Source organism: Manis pentadactyla, chromosome 11 (genome assembly GCF_030020395.1).
Source record: "Manis pentadactyla isolate mManPen7 chromosome 11, mManPen7.hap1, whole genome shotgun sequence".
Lineage (NCBI taxonomy): Eukaryota > Metazoa > Chordata > Mammalia > Pholidota > Manidae > Manis > Manis pentadactyla.
This window is the reverse complement of record NC_080029.1, coordinates 108,871,633-108,898,625: the sequence shown is the minus strand read 5'-3', so window position 1 is coordinate 108,898,625 and position 26,993 is coordinate 108,871,633. Positions and strand designations below refer to the sequence as shown.

At 43.9% G+C, this 26,993-nt stretch overlaps 1 protein-coding gene across 1 annotated transcript in view; it reads left to right on the top strand.

The window, feature by feature from the left end:
• The window catches only part of ANXA2 (annexin A2), a 51,710-nt gene that overhangs the window by 6,067 nt on the left and 18,650 nt on the right, over nt 1–26,993 (top strand). The window contains exons 2-3 of the mRNA XM_036903039.2: nt 15,247–15,305; nt 19,097–19,196. Of these exons, the coding sequence (XP_036758934.1) occupies nt 15,258–15,305; nt 19,097–19,196 (148 nt within the window). The 5' untranslated portion in view covers nt 15,247–15,257. The remainder of the gene's footprint in view (nt 1–15,246; nt 15,306–19,096; nt 19,197–26,993) is intronic.

Genomic DNA, 26,993 nt, shown 5'->3' with positions numbered 1-26,993 from the left:
CCCAGGGTTACTTTAATAGTAGATGGTCGCCCCATCTCCTTCCTCCTAGATACGGGAGCCACCTTCTCAGTCTTGCGGGAATACCAGGGCCCTACCACGCCTGCCATTACTCCTATAGTTGGGGTAGGAGGAAAACAGATTTTCCCATTAAACCCCCCCCCTTTTGCACAATCCAGGACAATCCCATACCTTTCTCCCACTCCTTCCTGGTTATGCCCCAGTGTCCCATCCCCTTACTAGGACGGGACATCCTTTCTCTCCTCCATGTTTCCATAACTATATCCACTCCCACAGCCCCCAGTACTCCCCTTCTGATGGCCCTCATAGCCAACGACCCCCCTCTACCCAATGAAAGCTCCAGTTCTGCCCTCATACACCCTGTAAATCCCAAAGTTTGGGACATTATAAGCCCCTCCGTGGCTCTATGTCCTCCTGCCTCTATCAAATTACGTGACCCCTGTCAGTATATCTGTCAGGCCCAATACCCCCTAACCACTTCAGCCCTCATAGGTCTCCAACCCATCATTCAAGATCTTTTAAACAAAAATTACCTCAGACCCACTCACTCTCCGTTTATTACCCCCATATTAGCTGTTAAAAAAACCAACGGATCTTTCCGCCTAGTCCAAGACCTTCGCCTCATCAACATGGCCATCGTCCCTATCCATCCCTTAGTCCCAAATCCATACACCCTTTTATCACAGATCCCTGCCTCGGCCTCCCACTTCTCAGTCCTAGATCTCAAGGATGCATTTTTTTCTATCCCTCTGGACCCCTCCTCCCAATATTTTTTCTCCTTCACCTGGACGGACCCATACACAAGACATTGTGAACAACTCACTTGGACAGTTTTGCCACAAGGCTTCCAAGATAGTCCCCATGTTTTTGGACAGGTCCTAGCTCAGGACCTCAACAAGTTTCATCATGATCACTCCGAGTCCACCTTATTACAATACGTGGACGATCTTCTACTCTGCAGTCCCTCGTGGGAACAGTCTCAACTTGACACTGCCTCCCTACTTAACCTTCTAGCTTCCAGAAGTTACCGGGTATCCCCCGTCAAAGCTCAAATCTCTTCCCCTTCTGTCACTTACCTCGGATTCCTTCTATCTCAACAAAGAAAGTCCATTGCCTTGGACAGAAAATGACTCCTCTCTGACCTGCCCGCTCCCAAAACCAAGACATAAATCCTTTCCTTTCTAGGCCTGGCTGGGTATTTTAGAGTGTGGATCCCTAACTTCTCCCTGTTGGCAAGACCCCTATATGACCTCAGCAAGGGCCCCCCCTGAAGAACCATTATCCTCCTCACTCCGACACTCCTTCATTAAGCTCCGTGGAGCCCTTGTGGAAGCCCCAGCTCTCCATCTTCCTGATTTGTCGAAGCCCTTCTCATTATACATTCATGAGAGGTCCAGTCAAGCTCTAGGAGTCCTAGGCCAACATTATGGCCCATCCTTTGCCCCAGTAGCTTATCTTTCCAAGCAATTAGACCCCACAGTTCAGGGATGGGCCCCCTGCCTACGGGCATTAGCCGCTGGACAGCTCTTGCAGAGGGAAGCTCATAAACTGACATTCGGGGCGCCCCTTACCATTCTGTCCCCACATCACCTAAAAGACCTCTTAACCTACAAAACTTTACAGACTCTCCCTCCCTCCAGACTCCTGACCTTACTGTCCTCTTTCCTCCAAAATCCAGACATTTCTTTCCTCCCTGCCTGCCCCTGAATCTGGCCACTCTTCTTCCTCTACCCTACTCTCCTCATACTCTCTCGCATGATTGCCTCTGGAAGCCCTTCACAACTTCCTTCCGTGCCACTCCACGATCTCCGAAGGACCCCTCTTACACTCCCACCTCATCTGGTTTACTGATGGGTCCTCCTTTAAACATGAGGGCACCCATTACGCAGAATACGCAGTAGTCTCCCTTGAAGACGTCATCGAGGCACGAGCCCTACCCCCCGGTGCAACCAATCAACAGGCCGAACTCATTGCAGCCACCAGAGCTTGCACTCTGGCCCGGGACATGTCTCTCACACTGTACACTGACTCCAAATACGTATTCCACCTTCTCTTGTCTCACGCAGCAGTATGGAAAGAACGAGGCCTCCTCACCACAAAAGGAAATTCCATCACTAATTCAGCCTTAATTACTAAACTTCTAGAGGCTTCACAACTCCCACACCGACTGGGCATAGTCCACTGCAAATCACATCAAAAGGATGACTCCCCCATTACAAGGGGTAACAACAAAGCTGACAGAGTAGCCCGGTTGGTTGCCCTATTAGAAGACGCACCAGACAACGATCCATCTGCCCTTGGCGGTTTTAACCTCTTCACAAGACACCCTCTGTTCCCAGGACAAAGAGTCTCTCTTCCGCTTCTTACACGATCTGTTCCATCCTAGCCCCCAATCCTTGATCCATGTTTTACAATCCTTTTTCTCTCTCTCTCCTGCAGACAAAACCCTACTTAACCAAATCACCCGCAGGTGCACCATCTGCCAACGCACTAACCCTAATACCCCCCTCAAGGCCCGACCCTTCCCGGCTCATCAGGCACGGGGTAATGTCCCCGCCGCAGATTGGCAAATAGACTTCACTAACATGCCCCCTGTACGGCGTACCAGATACCTACTCGTGTTAGTAGATACATTTTCAGGATGGGTCGAGGCTTTCCCCACCACTAACAAACGAGCTTCCACGGTTGCCTCTATCCTCCTCACCCAGATCTTTCCTAGGTTCGGGATGCCCTCTTCCCTCCAATCAGATAACGGCCCTGAGTTCACTGCCCAAATCATTCAGGACTCTCCAAGTCGCTCTCACTCCCCTGGCATCTACACTGTCCTTATCGACCACAGGCTTCGGGAAAAGTAGAAAGAGCCAATAGGACTCTAAAAGACATCCTGACCAAACTATCTCTAGAATTACACCTTGACTGGGTTCGCTTACTTCCCTTAGCTCTACTCTGCATTCGGGCCCTCCCCAAAAAACCTTCCTTCTTGTCACCCTTTGAGATCATGTACGGCCGCCCAATTTTACCCCCGGGGCTCCCTCCCCACAAAGGACCAGTTCCTCCCAACATGGCCCTTCCGCTACTCTTTCTCCTCCGCACCGAATTATGGAAATATCAGGATTGGCTCCTCCTGGATCCATCCGCTTCCCAAAACCCTCCTGTCTTACGACCCGGTCAACTAGTGTTTTATAAGCCTCCAGAAAATAAGCCCCCTCTCACCCCAAAATGGGAAGGCCCACACCCAGTCATTCTCTGCACCCCCTCGGCCGCTAAGCTCTCACTGCCTGATAACTCTGTCACCCCTTGGATTTGTATCTCCAGGTTAGAAACCAAACACCCAGGACCCACCTCCTCTGGACACCCAAGACCCAACCCAGAGTCCTTCGGATACAGCCCAAGACACTGTCCACTCTTCCATGCTTCATCCCTCTGATCCCTTGAAACTCCGCATCTCCCATTCACCCCCTTTGCCATCCATTCCCGAATCATGACCGTTTCTTCCTTTACTGCTCTCTCGCTTTTTTTCCTCATTTCTATTGTCTTCCCCGTCACCTCAGCCTCCTTTGTATGGCAATTCAAGGGCAGACAGACTTACCCACAGCATCAAACAAAAACCACTGCCCTCATTACCACATCAGACTGCCCTCTAAAAGGCTGCTCCGAGCCTTTGTACCTTCACTTTCCTCCCTCCACCGAAGTGTTCACTAGCAGCCCCCTTTTCACTCCCTACCTCTGCTTCCTCTAGGACCAAAAACAAGCCTCATGCAGGCAGTGGCCAGACACCTATGGGGGATGTCCCTACTGGTCTTGCGTCATTCACTACATGGGTGACTCTCGGTACCCACAGTATTACTCCTCAAACCGTTTCATAAAATATCCCAACAGCTCATTCTCCTTATCAATCCCTGATCCCTGGGACCCTCGATGGGCCGCCGGAGTCACAGCCTCAGTTTACTACGGGTGGTCCTCGACCCCCCACGGTACCCTTCATATCTCTTGAGAGTATGTTCCTTCTCATTCCCAGATCTCTCAAGTTGCATCAGATATCGGACATTCCGAAAAAAGTCATTATTCAAACATTTGACGGCACCTCTTCGTCTTCCTATCCCCGCCCCTCTTCTAATTTCTCCTACTCTTGGTTACAGCTCATTCAAGACACTACCATGTTTCTCAACCACACCCTCAACACCGCCAGTTGTTTCTTGTGTGCGTCACTACAGCGCCCACTGCTGGCCGCCGTGCCCCTTAATATTTCCAACTACTCCTTCCATGCAGAAGGACAACCCCTCCGCCCCCTGGCAGACATACCCCTATGGGAACCAGAATACGCAGATAATCTCACCATCCACCACTGTGTAGGCCCAACCCCTCCCCCCTCCAGCGCAATTCACTGCCTCTCTATCTACACCCCCACCTCCGACTCTAAAACTTTTACACAACCAGGACACTTCTTTCGGTGCAATGGCAGTCTTTTCAACTCACTGCCTCCCAACTCCAGCACACCCTGCATTCTCGTCACCCTAATCCCACAGGTTACACTGTACAGCATGGCAGAATTTCTTGAGCTCCAACCTCCCTTGCCCTCACGCACAAAAAGGGCTGCTTTCCTTCCCATTATGGTCGGTATCTCTTTGACCACCTCAGCCATTGGGGCAGGGTTTTCAGGAGGGGCCTTGGGTCACTCTCTATGGGCAATTAGAGATCTCAATACCAAACTTGAGGGAGCCCTGACATCCACTGCTGATTCCCTGGCCTCTCTCCAAAGACAGGTCACTTCGCTAGCTAAGGTCACCCTTCAAAACCGGCGGGCCTTAGATCTGCTTACAGCCGAGAGGGGCGGCACCTGCGTCTTCCTTCGGGAGGAGTGCTGCTATTACATCAATGAATCCGGCATTGTGGAAACTGACATTACCAAACTCACCGACCTTGCCTCCAGCCTCCACTCTGCTTCCAATTCCAACCCATTCTCTTCAATACTAACAAACCCCTTCCTCACCTGGCTCTGGCCCATTGCAGGCCCCATAATAATCATTCTCCTCACCTGTCTCTTCTTACCCTGTATAATAAAGTTCATCAAATCCCAGGTTGGTAAAATCTCTAATCAAACTTTCAACCAGCTTTTACTCAGGAACTACCAGCTTTTAGCCACAGAAGATCCCTCACCCTCACGTGACCTCCTCACCACACGCTGAGACGGACCCCTCTCTCCGCTGGAAACTGTTCCTGGAAACAATGGCCGCAGACGCCTGGCTTCTGGCACCCATATCCTCTTGGCACCATTAGAATCAACAAGTCCTCGACCTATGCTTACAGGGAACCTTCATTGATTTCCAACCTGAAGAAGTCCACATCTACTCGTCCTTACTGTGGGGAGTCCTATCAACCCTTTCCTCCCGGTCCTCAAGCCCTCACTCCCTTCTCCGCCCCCGTTCAGCAGAAGCAGTCAGAGAGAGCAACGTCCACAACCCCATAGAGGAGAAGGGGGGGAATGAAGGGCCCCCACCCATAAGATGGCGAACCTCCTGCTTCTCTTCCGGGTCCGCGGTTCCTGCCAGCACCACCTGAAGCCCAATCACCTCTCGCCCCCCCCCCCAATCCCAGCACCTGGCCAATAGCCACCAGTCCCGTTGAAGTGACACCTCAATTAGCTTATGTCCCTCCCTATATAACCTAGTACTTTTCCCCAGTAAAGTGGAACTCTCCGGTGAATTGCTGCTGTGTGTCGCTCCCTTCCTGTCATACTGTGTGCTGGGCCCTGTGCTCAGACCTATGAGGAAACAGGAATGAATAAGACAGAAACCCTGTGCACAGGTAGAATGGAAGACTGACTGCCTTTACATACTCATCTCTGTGATTTCACAGACACACCGAGAGAGACAGGAGCACAGAGCAGGAGATCCAGGGGAAAAAGTTTCATTATTTTTTGTATCAATTCTCATGAAGATGTCAGTTGAGCGAGGTTTTGCAAGATTGAGCATTCCCAGTGGAGGGAATTTGAGAGCCCGGCCTAGAGGTAGCAGAACTGTGCAGAGTGTGCATGGAGAATTACTAGTCCAAGCTGACTTTGGTGCTGGGTGAGTGTGTGTGTGCGTGCGTGCTTACAGGAAAGCTAGATAAAAGTCCCGAGTGTGGAAGGTCTTGAACGCTGAGTTCAGACTTTTTTCTGTGCACAGCAGGTCCCCTTTGGAAATGCAGTATGTGGGCCATAAAACACTGAAATTGAGTTGTAGATGTGAAGGCCTTGATTTCCCAACATGGAAAATGCTTCGTGCCAACTGATTTCATTCTTCCTGCTGGTCTCTTTCAGTGCACTCCAACCCCTATCAGGAGACTAACAGAGAGCCTCTGAGAGAGGCTGCACCCTGTCTGTAGGTAGCAAACAAATATTGATTCAGATCAGGCAGCAAAAGGGACAAGCCGGAGCAAATGCTTTTGTCTCTGCTCTGCTCAGTTATGTCAAGGCCACTGGGCAGAATTCCAGGATTTCTGGGGAGTGACTTGGCCCTGTGACTCCGGCATTAATCAAGACCACAAAACCAAGGAAAGAAGTGTGTCCAGGAAGGTTCTGTTAAATAAAAATGCTGGTCTTGGGAGGTGGGGAGGGAAGGTGGAGTACAGTGGGAGCTCCCCACCCCCCCAACCTTTTGGTTTCAAATTCCAGTGTGGTCCTTGCACACCCAGCACTGTGCATAGTAAGGGCTTTGGTGGGGAAATCCAGCCCTCCACACTACCCCCTGTTTTTGCTTTAAAACTCCTCATTTGTGTCATCCAGTCCCTGATTGATTCATCATGGTTGCTAGGGATGTGTTTTGTGGTAACTCATAAACACCACTTTGAGGCTGTAAAGTGGGTGTGTTCAAGAAACTGCTGGATTTTACTCAGATTCTGCTGGGCAGACCAAGCCAAGTGTTGCAAAATATTTTTGTTTGTTTGTTTGTGCGAATTACTATTTGGGCTTTCTGGAGCTGGTTCTTCTTAATTCATTTTAGTAGAAATTGTTTTTACTACTTAAAGTGTTCATTTTGGGGTTTACTTTTTTCATTTCTTTCAACTTTTTTGCAAACTTTTACTTTTTGGGGGGATGTTAAACTTTTTTCACCTGTACTATATTGTTTGCAACTGTGTGTTTGAAATGAAACAATAACACAACAAAAAATCTGTAGGTTATTAAAAAAAGGACAAACCCTTAATTTATGGTTGAGATAGTCCTTATGTTCCATGTAAATTACTTGTTTCTCAACAGCTGCACAGATTTTTGTTAATTTTGCACTCCAAGAGCTTTCTGTTAACTTTTTATTAGATATTTGTTAAGCTTTACACTCTAAGACCTTTTCTGGTCAGGCAAATAACAGACTTGACTTACTAATGCTTTCAAGGCTGAAGGAAATTTTTTCTGTTCCCTTCAATAGGGTGGAGCCTAGTGAGTCTGTATTCCTACCCCAGTGGTCAGTTATTTCAAACCAGTTTGAAGTGGGTGTGGCTCTTTCAGTGTCTCTGTACATCTCTAGTTATTTTTGAAAACAAAAAAACTTTGTCTTGTAAAGGGATATTTTAATGATGTCTGGTCACCCAACCCTTTCCTGGGAATGGAAGGCACTGCTGTATAGAAGTACTCATCAACAGATTGAACTTGCTGATTATTTTTTCCCTTATTTTGCAAGTTGAAACCAGTTGGAGATTTGGGTGAGGCTGAAGTGTTGGAAAGAGTGATGTAGACTGCTGTTTTCAGGTTCTGTGGAGAAGCTGGCCAGAGAAGGAGTGGTGGCGGACACTCGCAATGCACTGGTGAATTTTACATTGATGAGGAGTCGGTGGGGGTGGAACTCTCATGGCACAGAGACTCGATTTCATTCTCCATCAAAACAATAGATGTACAGTAAGGCAGAACGATTATTTGCAGTAAGAAAATTCAGCCTTCAGAGCAGATATGAAAAGACACTGAGCATGCAGAACAAATCACTTAGGCCTTCTGGCCCTGTAGTATTTCCATAGTCAACCTTAAATTTGCATCATTTAGAATTTACCTTTCAGGCCCCCTACAGGGCACCACCACATTAGACTTGGCTTGTCTTAAGCTGTGCCAGCTGCCCAGGGGCATTCTCCTCTATCCCAGCTCCGCAGCCTTCCCCGTGTGTCTCTGGATTGAAACCTTCCAGGGTGATCACCCTTCTGAACCAATCAGTACCTCACCCATTAAGCTCTTAGTTGATCTCACTTTGTTGCATATCTTTCTGTGTCTTAATCTCTCAGAATTCAGAAGGACTGTGGTGAAGTTGAAAGGGCAGTGGCCTAAGAGTCAGAAGACGGGATTCTGGCCCTGCCTCACTACTCATTAGCTGGGTGATCTGGGCGAGTCTCTCTGCTATCTTACTGGGGCAAGCAGGGAAGATTGCTGGCAACTCTTGAGTGGTGGAGTGTTCCTATCATAGTTTTGTGTGCGTCTCTCACAGCCGTTAATGCAGTAGGCCCAGTGTGTGCTTGTTAGGAGTTGGGCTGATTGGTGGCTTGAATGTTACCAGTGTTTGTAACCTACAGTAGTAGTACCAAGACTTTTTTTCTGTTTTTCAAGGGTACAACACACTGACACATTCTCATTAAACAAATATGCTACATATTAAGCTAATGTTCTAACAAACATTATGAGTGGCAAAGCTGACTCTTTTCTTTGAGAGACGAATCAATTGTCAGCAAAATGACTTTGCATTGCCAGGGGATTGGATGTAGTGAAGAAATTAGGGCCATATTTTATTTCTAGTAGAATGTTTGCCATGAAGCTTGCATGAAATAGGAAGTATTTGAATGGGAACAAAAGATGCTTGAATTGAGTATTAGCAAGCTTTGTGGTCATTGTGATATTTTTGCTTTTTCTGCAGAATGATTATAATAAATAATACAAATATAAATGTTAATTATGCAATATAGCAGCTCATTGCTAAAAGTTTATTTAGCACCTAGAGTCTGCAGAGGCCATCTTCAATTTGGGAAGTGGGGACTCTGTTGGGAAGGTGAGGTAAAACATACTCCCTGCTGCACTGAACTGTACTTACGCATTTGCCATTTGACTACTGGGTACACTGCAGGAACACAGTACACCTTTGCTCAGTAAGTCAGTCTAGTGACATGAGAAAGTACTTCTGGCATCGAAAGGTGGGAGAGAACACTGAGAATGGGGCTGCGGCCACCTCATTAGAGCAGATGCTAATGAGTGGTGACTTGAGGAATGGGCAGGGTCTCTGTAGCTAGAAGAGGAGGTGAGGATAAGGAGATTGGGGAGGAAACAAATCAAGGTGTTTTGGATTAAAGGAGTGACGTGTGTTTGAGGAGACGCTCAAGTCCACTTTTGCTGGGGAATAGCCAGGGGGTGTACAGGCTTGTTTCCATGCCAATCTTTGAGGGCTGGGCTGAGCTAGAGTAACAGACCTACCTGAAGGATGGATTTTGAACTATTTTGACAGGATCATATATAGGCATACCTCAGATATGTTGTGGGTTTGGTTCCAGACCACCACAATAAAGTAAATCAAATGGATTTCTTAGTTTACCAATGCATATAAAAGTTACCTTTACACTACAGTGTAGTCTATTACTCGTGCAATAACATTATGTCTTAAAAAAACAAAGTATATGTCTTAATTAAAAGATACTTTATTGCTAAAAATGCTACCCATCATCTAAGCTTCCAGCGAGTCCTAATCTCTTTTCTGGTGCAGGTCCTGCCTTGATGTTGAGGCTGCTGACTGATCAGGGTGGTGGCTGCCGAAGGGTGGGGTGGCTGTGTAATTTCTAAAAATGAGACCACAGTGAGTTTGCTGCATTCGTCAACTCTTCCTTTCTTGTACTATTTCTCTGTAGCATGTGATGCTGTTTGATAGCATTTCACCCACAGTAGAACTTTGAAAATTGAAAGTCCTCTCAAACCCTGCTGCTGCTGTGTTGACTTGTTTTTGTAATATTCTAAATCTTCTGTTGTCATTTCAACAGTCTTCACAGCATCTTCAACAGGAGCAGATTCCATCTCAGAAAACCACTCTCGTTGCTCATCCGTAAGAGGCAGCTCCTCATCTGTTCAGGCTTTATCATGAGGTTGTAGGAGTTCAGTCACATCATCTGCGGGCTCCACTTCTGATTCTAGTTTTCTTGCTGTTTCTGTTCACATCTGCAGTTATTTCCTTCACTGGTCTTGGACCCTCTCAAAGTCATCACGAGGGTTGGAATCAACTTTGTTCAAACTCCTATTAATGTTGGCATTTTTACCTCTTCCCATGAATCATGAATGTTCTTAATGGCATCTATAATGGTGAAAACTTTCTGGAAGGTTTTCAGTGTTCCTTGCCCAGCTCTATCTGAGGAATCACCGTATGTGGCAGCCAGAGCCTTATGAAATGTACTTCTTAAATAATAAGGCTTGAAAGTCAAAATCACTCCTTGATCCATGGGCTACAGAATGCATATTTGGTTGGCAGGCATGAAAACAACATTAATCTCATTTGTCCATCTCCGTCCGAGCTCTTGGGGGACCAGGCTCATTGTCAGGGAGTACTAATATTTTGAAAAGAACCTTTCTTCTGAGCAGTGGGTTTCAACAGTGGGCTTAAAATATTTCAGTAGACCATGTTGTAAACAAATGTGCTGTCATCCAGGCTTTGTTGTTCCATTCATAGCTGTCAGGCGGAGTAGATTTAGCATAATTCTTAATGGCCTTAGGGTTTTCATAATGGTCAGCAAGCATTGGCTTCAGCTGAAAGTCATCACGTGTATTAGCCCTTAAAAAGAGATTTGAGCCTGTCCTTTGAAGCTTTGAAGCCAGGACTTGACTTCTCCTCTCTAGCTATGAAAGTCCTAGGTGGTCTCTTTTCCAACAGAAGGCTGTTTTGTCTACACTGAAATCTTTTGTTAATGATCTTAGCTAAACCTTCTCAATAACTTTGTTGCAGCTTCTACATCAGCTCTTGCTGCTTCACCTTGCACTTCTGCATTGTGGAGACCACTGCTTCCGTTAAACCTCATGAATCCACCTCTGCTACCTTCAGATTTTTCTTCTGCAACTTCCTCACCTCTCAGCCTTCACAGAACTGAAGAGAGTTAGGACCTTGCTCTGGGTTAGACTTCAGCTTAAGGGAATGTTATGGCTTGTTTGACCTTTTCCATCCAGACCACTAGAACTCTCTCCATATCAGCAATAGGCTGTTTCTCTTTATAATCGTTTGTTTGCTCACTGGAATAGTACTTTTAATTTCCTTCAAGAACTTATTCTTAGCATTTGCAACTTGGCTAACTGTGCAAAGGGCCTAGCTTTATCCTGTGTAGGCTTTCAAAGTGCCTTCCTCATTAAGTTTAATCATTTCCAGCTTTTGGTTTAAAGTAGGAGTCACTTCCTTTCACTTGAACACTTAGTGGCCATTGTAGGATTATTAAATGGCCTGATTTTAATGTTGTTGTGTCTCAGGGAATAGGGAGGCCTGAGGAGCTGGGGAGAGACTGGGAGCCTCTGGTTGGTGGGACAGAACACATAGAATATCTATCAATTAAATTCACCGAACATCTTATTTGGGCAATGTTCATGGCACCCCAAAACAATTACAATACTACCATCAAAGGTCAGTGATCACAGATCAACATAACAAATAAACTAATAATGGAAAAGTTTGAGATATTGCAAGAATTACCAACATGTGAAACTGAGACACAATGAGCAAATGCTGTTGGAAAAATGGCACCAATGAACTTGCTAAATGCATGGATGCCACAAACTTTCAATCTGTAAAAAAATGCAGTGTCTGCAAAGTGTATTAAGTGAAGCTTTGTAAAAAGAGGTGTGCCTGTAGAGGAATTTAATTGATAGTGGCTTGTGGGACTGATAGGAGGAAAGAGCAGTACAGCTGTGGATGATAAAATAGAAAGGAAGATGTACAAATTCCTATTTTTGTCTTCCCTCAATTTGTTGCGTCTATGTGAGAAGAATGAACTTGAACGGAGAGTGTATATCAGATTGTCTTTGATTTGTACAGTACTGAGAGTCCCATATGGGACACAGTCAGCTGTCTACAAAGCCAGTGCTCAAAGCTGAGAAGGCCATTTGAAAGAAATACACAATAAAACCTTACTGCGCCTTGGTGGTTGAGAATTCCTAAACATTGGAACCACTGCGCAGTACCTGATTTAATAAATAAGTGAAATAGAATCCATACTTCTTTGTAAAAGGAAACAACTGTTTGCACATCTGACTTACTGGTCCTCTGTTTGGGTTTTTTTTGTTTTTATATTTTTACTTAGCTGTTTGTAGTGGGGACTACAAATCTGCAAGACAGATGACAACAGTTTACCCCTCACTGCAGACTTAGGGCAGTTCCGACCGAGTCCCGAGGGTGAAAGTCAAGGCCAGGACTAGGGAATTCATCTCTATCTTGGTGATTCTTGGACTAAAGGATACTGATGAGGCCCTTTGGAATGTTTCTTGGCCCAAGCTGAAGTTGGAGGTATCTTGCTCTATCAAGGCAAACTCAAACTTGGTCTTCAGCTGACCTCACCACTGCAAAGGGTTTTGGACTAGGATTGGACGGGGACATGTGGCATCCTGTAGCCCAGTGCTGCCCAATAGAAATAGAATATGGCTGCATATGCAATTGCAGATTTTCTAGTAGCCACATTTTTTTTTTTTTTGAGAGGGCATCTCTCATATTTATTGATCAAATGGTTGTTAACAACAATACAATTCTGTATAGGGGAGTCAATGCTCAATGCACAATCATTAATTCATCCCAAGCCTAATTCTCGTCAGTCTCCAATCTTCTGAATAGTAGCCACATTTTTAAAAAGTAAAAGAAACAGCTGAAATTAAATTTAAATAATGCATCTTATTTAACCCATTTTGAATCTTAAATACAGTGATCCTAAGTACAGTATATAATCAATATAAAAATTAATTGAGAGGTTTTACATTCTTTTTCTCATACTTAGTTTTCAAAATCCAGTGTGTACTTTACACTTATAGCACATCTCAGTTTGGACTGGACACTTTTCAAGTGCTCAGTAGACACAAAGAGCAATACTTTTTAGAAAAATAGACTATTTTTTAAAGTTTGTTTTAGGTTCAAGAAAAATTGAGTGGCAAGTACAGAGTTCCCATATATTCCCTGTCTCACACAGGCAAACATCCCCCACCAGAATGGTACGTTTGTTACGAATCAATGAACCTACATTGGTGCATAACTATCTCACAAAGTCTGTAGTTGATGTTAGGGTTCACTCTTGGTTTTATACATTCTATAGGTTTTGACAAATGTATAATAATATATTCACCATTACTGTGTCATATAGAATAGTTTGACAGCCATAAAAATTCTCTGTGGTTCATCCCTCCCTCCTTCCCCTCTAATCGCTGCAACCACTGGATCCTCTTGCTGTCTGCATAGTTTTCCCTTTCCACAATGTTGGGAAGTTTTCCAGGTGGAATCAGACTTTTCAAACTGGCTTCTTTCACTTAGTAATATGTATTTAAGTTTCCTCCATGACTGTTCATGACTTGATAGCTCGTATCTTTTTAGCACTGAATGATATTCCATTGTCTGGATATACCACAGTTTACAGAGGAAGACTTTTTACAACCAGGATTATACCCTAGTAGTGGGACTTCCGGTGGTGGTGGGGGGAGGGGGTGGTCTGGGTGTTGTGGGAATCCGGGTAATTGGGAAAGCTGTCTTTTTGCTGTGCTTAAAAAGTTTCTGTGAGTATCACGAGGAGAAAAGGAATGGTGTAGGCAACAGACTCACGACTCCAAGGGACTAGCGGTTACCAGAGGGGAGGGGTGGGTGAGGGTGGGTGGGGAGGGAGGAGAAGGGGATTCAGGGGTATCATGATTGGTGCACATGGTGTGGGGGGGATCCGTGTCGCACAGACAAGGCAAATGGTGACTCTGGCATCTTACTACACCAATGGGCAGTGACTGCAATGGGGTTTGGGGGGGTCACGATAATGGGTGAATGTGGTAACCACATTGTTTTTTCATGTGAAACCTTCATAAGAGTGTATATCAATAATACCTTAAATAATAAATGAATGAATGAATGAATGTTGTAGGAGAGCAGTGGGGATGAAAAGCTTGAAGAAATAGATCTATAACCACAAATAAAGGCAAATCCTCTCTCTTCTATGATATTCCACTCTCCACCTCACACAGAGCTTGGAATCTGCTTAGTTCAAAGCCTTCTGATAATTTAGCAAATTTCTGAATCAAATATTCCTTCCAAGCCAGTGTTATGAACATATTTAGACTAAACAAATTGTCAGGAGAGAACAGAAAGCTGGATTTGCATGGGCATGATTTCCTTGATCAGAGAATACTGAGGAAAAAGAGACCAAAGAAGGAGATGCTGTCATTCAAATGTTGTTCCCACTGTTTGGAGTGGCAGCTCTACTCTATTTTCTTTATTTTTGGGATGCTGCTGCTGAAAGACCTCTTTTCCCTGTTACTACACATTTTCTGCCCATTGAGCTCTCATCGTTGGTAAGGGTTGGTGTATCAATTCCGAGAACTGTGACCGCAAGGCTGGAAGGACAATTGGTGAGGCTGTAGTGTCACAGCCAGATCAGTTATATTAACTGGGGGATGATGTCATTTCAGCCATTTTGAATCTTAAATACAGTGATCAGTCTTTTAGGGAATGAGTCAATGTCAGAAAATCTGTCCATCTTCCTCATTAAGAGCTTAATGTCTTCTAGGCATGGGTGAGCAGAAAAAATAATTATGGATAGTAATAACGGGGTCCATTTAGGAACGGGCCAGCATGAAAATGCTGTTGATTTCAGTTCACATGCATGGTTTTCAGGCCCTTTTCAATATGTTAAATTACTGGTGAGAAACACAGAAGTAGTGGCTGGTTTGACAGGGTTTCCCTCTTTAGGAGAGGCAGAAGACTCAGTTATAGTCTGTTTGGACAAGTTGCAGTAGCCTTGGGCAGCATTTTGTTTTCATATTCACAAGTCAAACTCACCAGATTCTACTTCATCAAGAGAAAGACCGGCTAGTTCCTCAGTCCACCACAAACCTAAGGCAAACCGTCTCCTAGCTTTAATTTTCCTAATCATAAGATGGGAATTGCATCTAATTGCAAAAATTACTCTAATTCAGATGAAATGGTCCAAGAAGTATAGAGATTAGTATAATGAATCACTGTGCTTCAGGGGAAAGGAAAACCTCTTCATAAAGACTCTTTGTTGTACTTTTTTTTTTTCCAGCTCCTTTCAAAATGTCTACTGTTCATGAAATTCTGTGCAAGCTCAGCTTGGAGGGTGATGTAAGTATATCATTTTCACTTGGTGTATTTTTGCAAATTGGAACTCTACATAACTCTGCTGCTCCCTTTCCTTGTATATCTAAGGAAAATGAGCATAAAATTTAGACAGTTATTGATCCTGTTGGTTCCTTTCCTCCCCAGTGCTGTAGGTGTTTGTAGTAGTTCAGTTTGAAAGAAATGTTACAGCACTAGAAACTTCTTTGGCATCACATTAAAGTTGGACAGACACTGGTGACATTGGGGTGACTGGAATTTTATCCTGCTATATACTTAGCATGTCAGTGGTGGTAAATGTTATGATGATCCCTGACTTTTTAATGTCATGCCCTGGGCCTTTATTAATGGTTGACATAAGCTACAGCCATATAAAAAATGATCCTGTGTGTTTTGAACTTCTTACAGTGTCCAGGGAGTTACTCCAGATGCTTAGACTTTTAAAACAAATTTAACACCTGGGAAAGCTTTTCTCCAAAAGAGCTAGGATTTCTTTTTTTTTTTTTTTTTTTTTTTAGATAATTATTTTTTTATTGAAGGGTAGTTGACACACAGTATTACATTACATTAGTTTCAGGTGTACAACATAGTGATTCAACATTTATATACATGACAATTCTAGGTACCAGCTATCACCATACCAAGCTGTTACAATATCTTGACTATATTCATTACATCCCGGTTACTTATTATTTTACCATTGGAAGTGTATACTTTTTTTTTTTTTTTTTTTTTTTGTGAGGGCATCTCTCATATTTATTGATCAAATGGTTGTTAACAATAAAATTCTGTATAGGGGAGTCAATGCTCAATGCACAATCATTAATCCACCCCAAGCCTAATTTTCGTCAGTCTCCAATCTTCTGAGGCATAACAAACAAGTTCTTACATGGAGAACAAATTCTTACATAGTGAATAAGTTCTTACATGGTGAACAGTACAAGGGCAGTCATATCACAGAAACCTTCGGTTTTGCTCATGCATTATGAACTATAAACAGTTCAAATATGAATACTAATATAATGAGAGTATATATAATAATGAGAGTATATATAATATAATAACAAATACTAAATAATGAGAGTATTATAATTCATCATGCTTCTTTTTTTTTTTTTGCTTTGGCTGTCAGGGAGCTCAGAATTATATTTGTCTTTTAGAGGAAATACGTGAACCTGGCAATTCTAACACAATTGTATCTTTGTTTTACAGTTAAAAAAAATTAAACTGTATGTGAAATTATAAGTCATTGCAAATACTTTTTGAATCAAATAGAATATAAATTATGAATGTGTGAAATATATAATAATACTATACATCTTTCAGGTAGCTTGGCAGAAATGGGTTGTACAAAAACACTTCAGTGACACCGGTTTATAGGGATATCTTAGAGATATTTCAGAATATGCTATTATGGAAATTAAAATACAAAGAAGCACCTTAACGTAGGCTGACAGCAGCTTGGGTCACGTGGTACAGAACTCTGTCGTCTCCGGTGCTTGCTATCAAAATGTTCAGAAGGATGTTGTCTGTGCAAGCGCAGGCAGTGTGGAGTACTAGTAAGCCTGTGTGTGGTTTTAATCTTTCTTCCTGTATCTTTACATGCTGAGGTCCAGGCAAGTCCAAGAGCTAAGTAACGTTTTTCTTTAATGGGTCTGATCCTTAGATTGTTTCTACTATCAGGTTTTATGAGAGAGCTTTTTATGTAGCCTTTGAAGTTACTCTACTAATATGATGGAGAGATGATACTAGAATTACTTGTCATGTATTCCCCAGTATTTTGAGAGAAGAAAAAAAAAATCACTTTGCCTCAAAAATTTGATTTTCAAGTAGATTTCATAGGTAATAAGTTCAATTATCCATTTAATTTTGTTTCCAGAGTACTGTGAAATTCTGCAAAATGTTTCCCTATTTGTTATTTTTGGAATACGACGACATAGCACCTGGTAAAGAAAACCATGTGTCATATGACTCAGTGACCAGACTGCCAACCTTTGTAAATAATTGATGGCATTGTTAATAAATAGGAAAATGTGTTTTTCCCTAGATTTCTGTCCACATTTTGGGGCCTCCATAGTAAATACAGTGTTTCAAAATAGCACTTTGTTTTAATCTTTTCTTGAATGTGTGCTCCTTTCCCACTGAGTTCATCTTACTTGAAAGGTTAAGTAATAAAATTATATGGAAAATACCGTGATAATCCATTGTGTTTCAGAGTTACTAACTGAATGTACTCTTTGGCCAAGACGGTCCCAAGTACATTTTGAAACACGTTGCCCACGGACTTAGATTTCTGTTCTGTCCTGGGAGACATTTGAGAGGGTGGCATCTTAGGTACTTAGCTGTACAGCCTCACTGCTGATAAAACCAAAAGGTGTGGGTGCTGGAGCCCCTCACAGCATGATGCCTGTGGGTGGAGAGGTGAGCCGTGGCACCGCAGTCTCTGACTTCCCAGAGACAGAGCCAAAGCAAAGTCACCCCATTACGATGGGCATCATGTACTTGGGGTTAGGCGGCGGGGGTGGGGAGCCTTAACGTTGGAGGTGGCGCAGCTGTGGGCGGCCGTCCTGGCCATCAGCGGACATAAACCACATTGTCCATCCTCTTGTCTAACCTTTGTTTTGGGGCTGGATAGCAGGGAGGAGGAAAGCTGCAAGAGCATTTCAAAGAAGGAGGGAAGTGAACGCTTTGGAGAGGAAAACTGATGGAGAAGCACTGTTGTCCTTACCTCAGTCTGGGGTGGGGTGGGGTGGGGGTGGGTTCCTGAGATCAGGAAGCCGAATGGGCTTTGAAAAGCTTTGGAGAGGGAAGAGTGTATGAAATGTACTTGGAAGCGTGGAAGGCAGGGGATAGCGTTAAAGACAGCAGAGGGGAGGATACAGGGAGAGAGAGAGAAGCAGGAACTTGGCCCATGCGAAGAGGAAGCGGGCCACGTGGCCTGGCCACCTTGGTGCGACTGGGGTGGCCAAAGTAGATGGTGGAGGAGGAAGGCCTCCTGCGCTCATCTGATAGAGGCAGGCAAGCATTTCACATATGCCTTTTAAAGAATTGTGAGCACAGAGGTACAGGCCTATCGGAAACTCGTGTGCCTAAACACACTTGTCTTCAGGCTTTTCCACATTTTCAGCTTGTTTCAGATTGCCTCCAGCTCAGTTTAATGCTCTTAAAATCCTTCTCAAATAAACGGGTGGTTTTAAGTGCCCAGCTTTGTGCTGTCTGCTTTTGAGCTTGCACTAATATAAGTAGAAATACAAAGGGCATATTCTACAGTAGCTGAGTCTTTGAAGAATACTGATCAGAAACGATGAAATCTATTATCCTAAGTGTGATGGCACATTAATATTTATCTAAATACCTAGTCCATGATTGGAATTGTTAAAATCTAAAAACAAAACAAAACAAAATGAACAAAGCAGCAGTAGACTCATAGACGCTGTGTGACCAGTGGTTACCCTGGGGGAGGGAAAAGTAGGGGGGCAAGGAAGCCCAAGAATCTCAATCATAAGTTGATGATGGGGATGGAGGTGCCGCATGGAGTATACAGTCAATGGTACTGTAACTATGTTGACAGATAGTCACTGCAGTAGTCGGGGTGAGGATCTTACTAATGGGATAACTGTTGAATCGCTGTGTTATATATTTGAAACCAGTATAATACTGTACATCAACTATACTTCAATTAAAAAATACACTTAAGAATAAATAAATGAAGAAGAAACAATGGGTGAAAAATCTACTTTAGGAATCGATATTTCACAAGAGGATTTTAAATGTGTGTGATTTGTGTTTTACCTTAGCACTCTACACCCCCAAGTGCGTACGGGTCAGTCAAAGCGTACACCAACTTTGACGCCGAGCGGGATGCTTTGAACATTGAAACAGCCATCAAGACAAAAGGTAGGTGACGCGTCTGTCCTCTTTTCAGGCTCTGACTGAGGCATGTTTAATTATCTCCATTGCCCATCAAATCTCCATACACTGGTCATTGGAAATTATCATTGAGTTTCAACAGGTGGATCTAAATCTGCCCCACACCTGCCTCCCTCCTTTCTTTGGAGAGGAGAAGATTTAAAACAAAGTATTTTTACCAGACAACACAATAAAGCCCATGCTGAGAGCCAGAAGGCCTGACCCCCCTGGAAATGTGCTTTGGGCTCAGCTCTTCATTTTAAGGCCTCTTCTCTAAGGAAGAGGTTGGTCATGATGATCCCTCAGGGCCTTTTTTGTCCAGAATCCCCTTGAATTCCATTAGCTTTTGTTGGAAAAATGCTGGGAAAATTTGACTGTTTTGTTCTTAGATTGATCTAATGAGCAAAAAATTCAGACTCAAAAAAAACACAAGAAGTCTACAAGTTAAACCAGTTCTTAGGCTTGGAGTTCAAATCAGAAGAGCTGATTGCCTCAAGTTCCAGGACCTGGAGCATAGAAACCTCCCTTTAGAAATCAAGCATAAAGCATTGATTTTCTACCAATAGAGTTGTGCAAGAACTGGTTTGGGTCATCATGCAGTTTATTATTGCCAAAGTAATTGTTCAGATTTTTTTTGGCTAACGTTAAAGAAGTGTGCGTCTTTGTGTTTGCCCCATCCCCTGAAGTCCCAGAAACATTGAAGTTATTGTGGGGGTGCTTGTGAGTTACCACCATCTTTTCCGCTTTTGGATAAACAAACCTTTACTGTGAGGCTTGGTTGAGATGCAGATGTGACCCAACAGCCAAGCAGGTGCTGTTTCATACCTCTGTTAGGAGGGCCATGGGACATTTTTCAAAGTAGAGTGTTTTAACTTCCTGACACACTTGTATAATTCACGTGTGGGTCACTGACAAACTGGGAACCTGCACCAGTATGACAAGGGACCTAATGGACGGTGACTGCATGTCCTGGATTCTGCTCTAATATTTACTGATTTGCCCCCTTTCACTCTCAGATTATCTTATTTTGCAGGATAAATAACATGGTCACCTTTTCTAAAACACTTGGAGAAAATAATGACTTTGTTTCCAGAGATAGGAAGGGAAATAGACCTGTTTGTCCTGTGGCTCTAACAGGACAAAAGGGTCTGCATCATCTGCTTAAGCAGCCTTAAGTTCCATAAGGTCGCTGTGGGCACTGCCCAGAATAGCTGACTGGACAATCAAAGGGGGAATAATGAAGTGTCTGACTTAGGCCTTTAAGAAGTCTTTTTGGGGGCTTTAAATGACCATACTTGTTAAAGGCCAGGTTAGGTGTCCAGAAGTCACTCAGCAGAAAATGAAACCAAGAGCTTCAGGACTTATTTGATGACAGTTCTACTCGTTGGAGCTGGAGACTAGCAGGATGAGAGCACATGCAATAACACACACACACACACACACACACACACACACACACGACCAAAACACGTGTCTCACCATTTGGACATGCCTGCATTCCTGGGGTTTCCAACATGCCATTGTAGAAACACTTAACTCACTTAACCGTTAACTCATTTAACAAAGATGGCGACTTTTACAAGCTTGAGACAAAGACTGCTTTTATCCTTGCATGAGAAAGCTTTTAGCATACTGGAATGTAAAGATTGCGCAAATGAACTGTGGTAACAGCTGAAATTCCCAAGGTAATAAAAATACCTTCAGGCTCTTTCTGAGTTAGTAGAAGAATACAGTAGTTTCTAAGCAGAAACGTCTGGAGCCAAGATTTGGATTCCTGCATCCCTGTTTGGTGAAGGGCAGCTGACATCACCGTATCATGGTTGCAGCTATTTATTGAGTGCTCATTATGGACAGACATTGCCCCCTAACCCTTTCGGAGCATTTCTCTTTGGTGAACTTCAAATCAGTCCTCCAGTGTAGTGTTCCACAATCACCCACTTTATGGATGACACAGGATAGGGTTAACATGCTCCAGGTCTCTGGGCCTTGGTTCATACTGGGGTTTGAACAGCCCCAGGCCTGTGTTCTTAAGCACCCCAACGTTGTGTCATCTGCCCGCCAGCATGGAACATGTTTCTTTGCCATGAGTCATTTTCAGTCCTGAGAAACAATTTCTACTGTGATGTTACTGATATCGGATACATGGAATATTTGTGGGTCATCTGTAGGTACCCTGTCATCTTCTCTGCCACACTTAACGCCTAGTGGGTTCCACCTGGGACCACTTTTTATTAATCTACTTATTTTAGGTGCCTAGTGATTCAGAGAGTATCTAAATCTCTTGAGTTAAAGACTTAACTTTAAAATAAGTTCGTCCTTTAAAATAATTTCTCGATTGTAAGCATGTTTAGAACCTATAATCCTTCTAGGAAACTATTGAGAAGAAAGTGATATCCATACAGGGCTCAATACACCAAAGATGATAATGTCAGCATTGGTTATGATAGTGAGAAACCCAGATACATCTTCTAGTTGGGCAGTGACTGAGTAGATTATGATAACTCTCTCTATAAATATTTCATAGGATGGATGTCTGTAGAATGTTACAGAGACATGAAAAATAAAGTTTATGAACAATTTTTAAACATTTCAGTTGTGATGTAATTAACATACCATACAATTCACCTATATAAAATACGTAATTCAGTGTTTTTTAGTGTATTCACTAACTTGTGAAGCCAACACCAAAATTTTAGAACACTCATTTTAATGTACATTCCCTTTAAATTTGTCAATTATATAGGAAAATGGATATAAAATAGTATACACAGTATGATCACCCAATTTTTTATGTCAAAAAAAAGCACTATTAACTGATACATAGAATTAAAGGTAATTGATTCTTTTCCTTTCTTGTGCTTTCAGCATATTTTATATTTTGCAAATTTTCTGTGATGACACCGTACTACCTTCGTAATGGAAGGCAATAAATTTAATTACAAACAAAAATGAAATCATTAGTTGGAAAAGTAATATCCCTTTGTTCTTTTCTCTTTCCCCTTGGTGTTTGTAGGTAACTAACAGCACTTTAAAAAAATGAGCTAATTAATGTTTTACTTCCCTCTCTGCCTTTTACTTGAGTGATTCTGAAGCTTGTGCCCCACCTTAACCCCCTCCCCACCTCTAACCCTTTATTGGGAACACAGTGCTGAGTAATTGCTTCCTTGGCATCAAAGACAACAAAGGGGAAACCTCAAAAGAAGGTGACATTCTGAGCCTCCTGTCCCAAATGGGTAGCCCACGTGTGTGCGCGTGTGTGCATTTCCAGGTGTGGAGCGTGCCGAGCGTTACCTGCTCAGGTTGAAGTACCACTGACTCCCTATTGTCCAGGGTGCTTGGCAGAAAGAGCTGGGAGCAAGTCAGCTGGGGTGCAGGGTGAATCAGTTGCTGTTAAACGCAAGGATTTGAAGCAGAGAATTAGCAGGAGGGGCAGAACCGGGCGAGCTTTATGGGCTGGTACTGCCTACACTGGTCAGAAGGTCCTGAAGCAGCTTCTTATCCATCCTTTGCCTTCAGCCCTTACCGTCTCTCACCTGGGCTCTTAGGGCATCTAACCTTTAATGGGCTCCTCCAGGGCTGATTCTCTTTCTGGCTTAATCTCTAGGCTTTTTAGTGCCCCAAACTGAGCCTTTGCCCCTGGCAGGAGTGTGCAGCCCCCTTCCAGTGGGCATGTTAGCCCACCTCCACCGTCTGGGCAGTTCCCGCTCACCTCGGCGTGAGCCCGTACACAGCCTCCTCCCCAAGCTCCCTGAGGAGGCGGAGGAATCCGTCATTTCTTGGTCTGTGTCTCATAGCACTTCGCACACTCATTTATAGCTCTTGTCATGTGATGTTGTAGTCATTCATGCATGGACTTGTCTCTCCCACCAGAATGTGAGCTTGTTGGGGGCAAAGACTTTATTTCATTAATCATATTTAATCTTAATTTATATAGCCCCTGGGACTGTGTGAGAAGGTAGACATTTAACCCAAATAGTCAAAACATGCACAGATACCAGGTCACACAGGTGAGTGCAGAGGGGGGGACACATGGCTGGCAAGATGAAGCAGCAGAGGACAGTCCTAGGCTCTGGATAGTATCCAGAAAGGGGAATAGTCCCCTAGGGAACTTTGATCCTTTTTCGCAAAGTGAGTTTAGCTCACATTCAAATCTGCTTTGTAGTTGGAAGGGATCTCAGTATTTCTTGAGTATGTTACCTCAGCCAGATATATGATCATTTTGTGTGTGCTCTGGTTTGAGGTAGACAACGCAATTACATACCTTAATTTATGTCTAGTTAGAAACTGAATAAAACTGTGCAAAAGTAGTAATACTGCTTAATTAACAAGATTTGTGAAGCTTAAATCTGTAGGAGTCTCTTGGTCTAGATTGGCCTTTGGTTAAATATATACTGTGGTTGGTGTACAACACAGCTGTGAATGGTTTACCATATGGGTCCAAATAACTAGAAAGGAAAGTCAGCTAAATGAGAAAAGGATGAATCCAGACTACATAAAATAGATTGTAATTAGAAGCAGCACAACCCCAGAGTTAGCACAAGTGCCAATAGACTGGCGCAGCTTTGCTCTCTCTCTGGCGGGGGAAGGGTAGTGGGTTGCCCTATTATTGCCAGCTTTGATTTTAGCAGTATTTGTGCTCTCCGGAAAGGATGCAAAAGCGAGGTTTTTTTTGGTTTTCTTTACTCCCTTCTCATAAGCACGAGTATAGAAGCATAATGCAGCAAGTTTTTGCACTTAATTTTTTCTTCTACTTTTAAAATGGAACCGCCAAGATTGCCAGCATGGCCAAGAGACTAACATCCATGCCAGGGGAAAGCAAGCCAGGATGTGTAGCTTTGGCTTCACCTGCGCACCTGGAGGTATAGTCATTGAGCTGAGACAGCAATTAGAAATATATTCTCTTGGAGATGCTGGCAGGTAGATTGGCTCCCAAAAGGAGCTGCTCTCCCAAAGGAGGGGAGTGGGAGGCAAGGCCCAAACCAGCAAGAATCCCTAAGCTGGAGTGAGAAGGTCCTTGAGAGAAAGGCCTTTGCGACTCACGGAGCTCAAGCCTTCTCTCCCTTCTGGAGGGGAACTTCCCATTGCTGAGGCCTTTCTCTTGGGGTTCAAGATTACTTTAGACTGAGTTCTCGTCTGACAGCACTGCCAGGAACAGGGGGAACCAGGTGGGATCACCACCTTTACCCTGAGCACACATTTTGTGACTTTCTAAAAGATGATCTTTGTGTGGGCGTGTAGATGCCAAACTCGAGCCAAGAATCCCTTATAACATGGGTGAGGGAGTCCCTGATGCCTTTCGAATCGCAGGCATCGGCTTTTGTTAATTGCTTCTCAGCTATTTCTATTTTGTAAAAATTACTACTTTCCCCCGAGGAAATCCAAATACTGGTGTCCCCTAGGGACAATAGAAGCAACCAGATTCTTACCTGGCATCAGCAACGCTAAGACAATAAGAAGCAGCTCCTTCACTCTCAGCTGAGTTGGGGGTGGGTGTGTTGGTTCCTCTTGCGTCTGTTGAGGTTTTTTACTCTCCATCTCATGAGGCTGGTAGAGTGGCAGTGCTTGCATTTTGTGTGTAGTCCTTCTTTCACAGTTTGAATTTTGAGTGGTAGCCTATTTTATATTTCCCTGGTGGTCTTGTAGAGTATTTCAGAAATATAACTATGCATGGGAGACCGACAGGGTTCTAGATTATTAAAATATTCCGTGGGTTTACCAAATAGCTGGTACTTAAATCCCTTCTAAAGGACTGAGCTGAGGTGAGACCAGAGCAGAGTGACAATAGAAGAAATTTGATTCCTGGACCAAACCTCCCCTTTAGGCACTTGTGTGCTTTCCCTGAGTTGGGGCCCTGTTCCCTGGCTGTGCCACAGGGGAGAGGCACCAGGCCCCCCAGCCTTCTCCCACCCTGCCTAGTGCCTGTGTTCTGTCCCAGAGTTGATCATGAACCTGGACTAGTGAGCTAATGTGTGCCAATGGCAAAAACGTCCCCTGTCTTCCATCTGCCCCATACTTTCATGGACCAAAATCAAATGCAGCAAGAGGCAGACCTGCAGCAGAGAAGCCGAGTGGAGAACATAGGAGACACGATCCCATGTACTAACTCAGCCAGCCCTTCTGCATCCCCAGAAATGCAGTGCTCTCATGACCTCTGTTTTACAGATGAGAAACTGAGGCATAGGGTGGTAACTAGTGTGCCCACATCATACAGTTCTGAGTCCCATGCACTTCCAGAGTACTATGTCTGTTGCTGCCACTTACCATATGCGGTCCTTTTGCATCTGACACTTACCTGGCTGTTTGCTGAGTCTGTCTGGAGACAGAGCGCTCACTTCTGCTGAGTGAGCCAGAGCAGTGACTCCAAGAGCAGGAATTCCAGGCCAGGCAGCAGGGTGGCTCATGGTGGTAAGGATACTCAGGGCAGTGGGGAGGGGGGGTGCACGCACGCATGTGTCTACCTCTCTCAAATCACCGAGATGACTTTTGGGCATATTAGGCCTGTGGGGAGGAACTGCTCTTCTCCCACTGACTTATTAATGGTTTTCTCCAAAGAGAGGCTCTAGCTCTTCATTGTTGAAGAACCTCAGGTGGGTTATCTCTGCAGAGGCCATGCATTGTTACTGGGTAGCATGTATCTACAGATTATTAAATATGTGTGCATTTGTATGTACTAAATATTAAGCAGTTCTATAGACATACACGCACATAACTGTCTCAAATCCTTCTTAGGAACTAGGTGGAGTGTGGCATAAAGTATCAAAGCATAATTTCAAAAAAGTACAAACATGACTCATACAAATATAGGATGGACACGTGCCAAACATTTATTTAACTCATGGAGATAAGGCTGGTTCAAAGGGAAATTTGAGAGATTGGGTGTTCGTAGGCACTGAGAAAGAGTGTTGGAATAAGATTGCTGGGCTGGATGTAAGACCATTAATGTTGTACAGGGCACTGAAGCCATAACCTTTGGGGTCATCCTTTCTACCGAACCAAAATATCAAGTGAATATGTAACTCCACAGAGCCTGAGCCCTAGTCGGTAGTAAGTAGCAAGTCGAGTGAGCGCACATTGGCTGAAGAAACTGGCCTGGCTGGGCCTGTTAGCCCCATTGTTAGCCACACCGGAAGGACATGTTGTCTTCCTCTTGCCTTATTTTCAAGTTTTGGCCAATCGTCTGTAACAGGAGGCAGGCAGGGTGCCCAATGGTGTGAGCCTGGGTCTTTAATCCTGGTTTGAATGCAAGTATCCTGCCTATGAGCAGTGGTTTCTTTCCTCTTGGGTAAAACAGGGATGATTAGTAACACCAAGGTGGTGAAAATTATATGATACAATTGTGTGAAGCACCTAGTAAAATGCCTGGCTCTTAGTAGGTATATATTATCATATAATAGGTCTACATGTCCACGTCCATGGATCTTTGACCCTCTCTTCTCTCTGTAGCCTGCTTCTGACCTTCTTATTGTACAGATACTTCCTCAGAAGTCTGATGCTGATCAAGATATCCAGTAATCTAAGCCAAGCCATGGTTTTTATCATACTTTAGATAAGGAGAGGACCTGGCAGTTTGCCTTTATTTTCGAACCAGTCAGTCCTGCTCTGAGGGCCTCCTGAGTCCTTCATCAAACACAATGAAATCCATTTTCTTTGTGCAGTCAGTGTATCTTGGCAGATGTGAGTCAGCATCCTGTTCAGAATGGCCTCTTAGTCCCTTGCCATGGGCAATAAAAGACACACATTTTCCGTGGAAGCCAGATGGGGAGCTGCCTTGGGGTTTCCACCTGC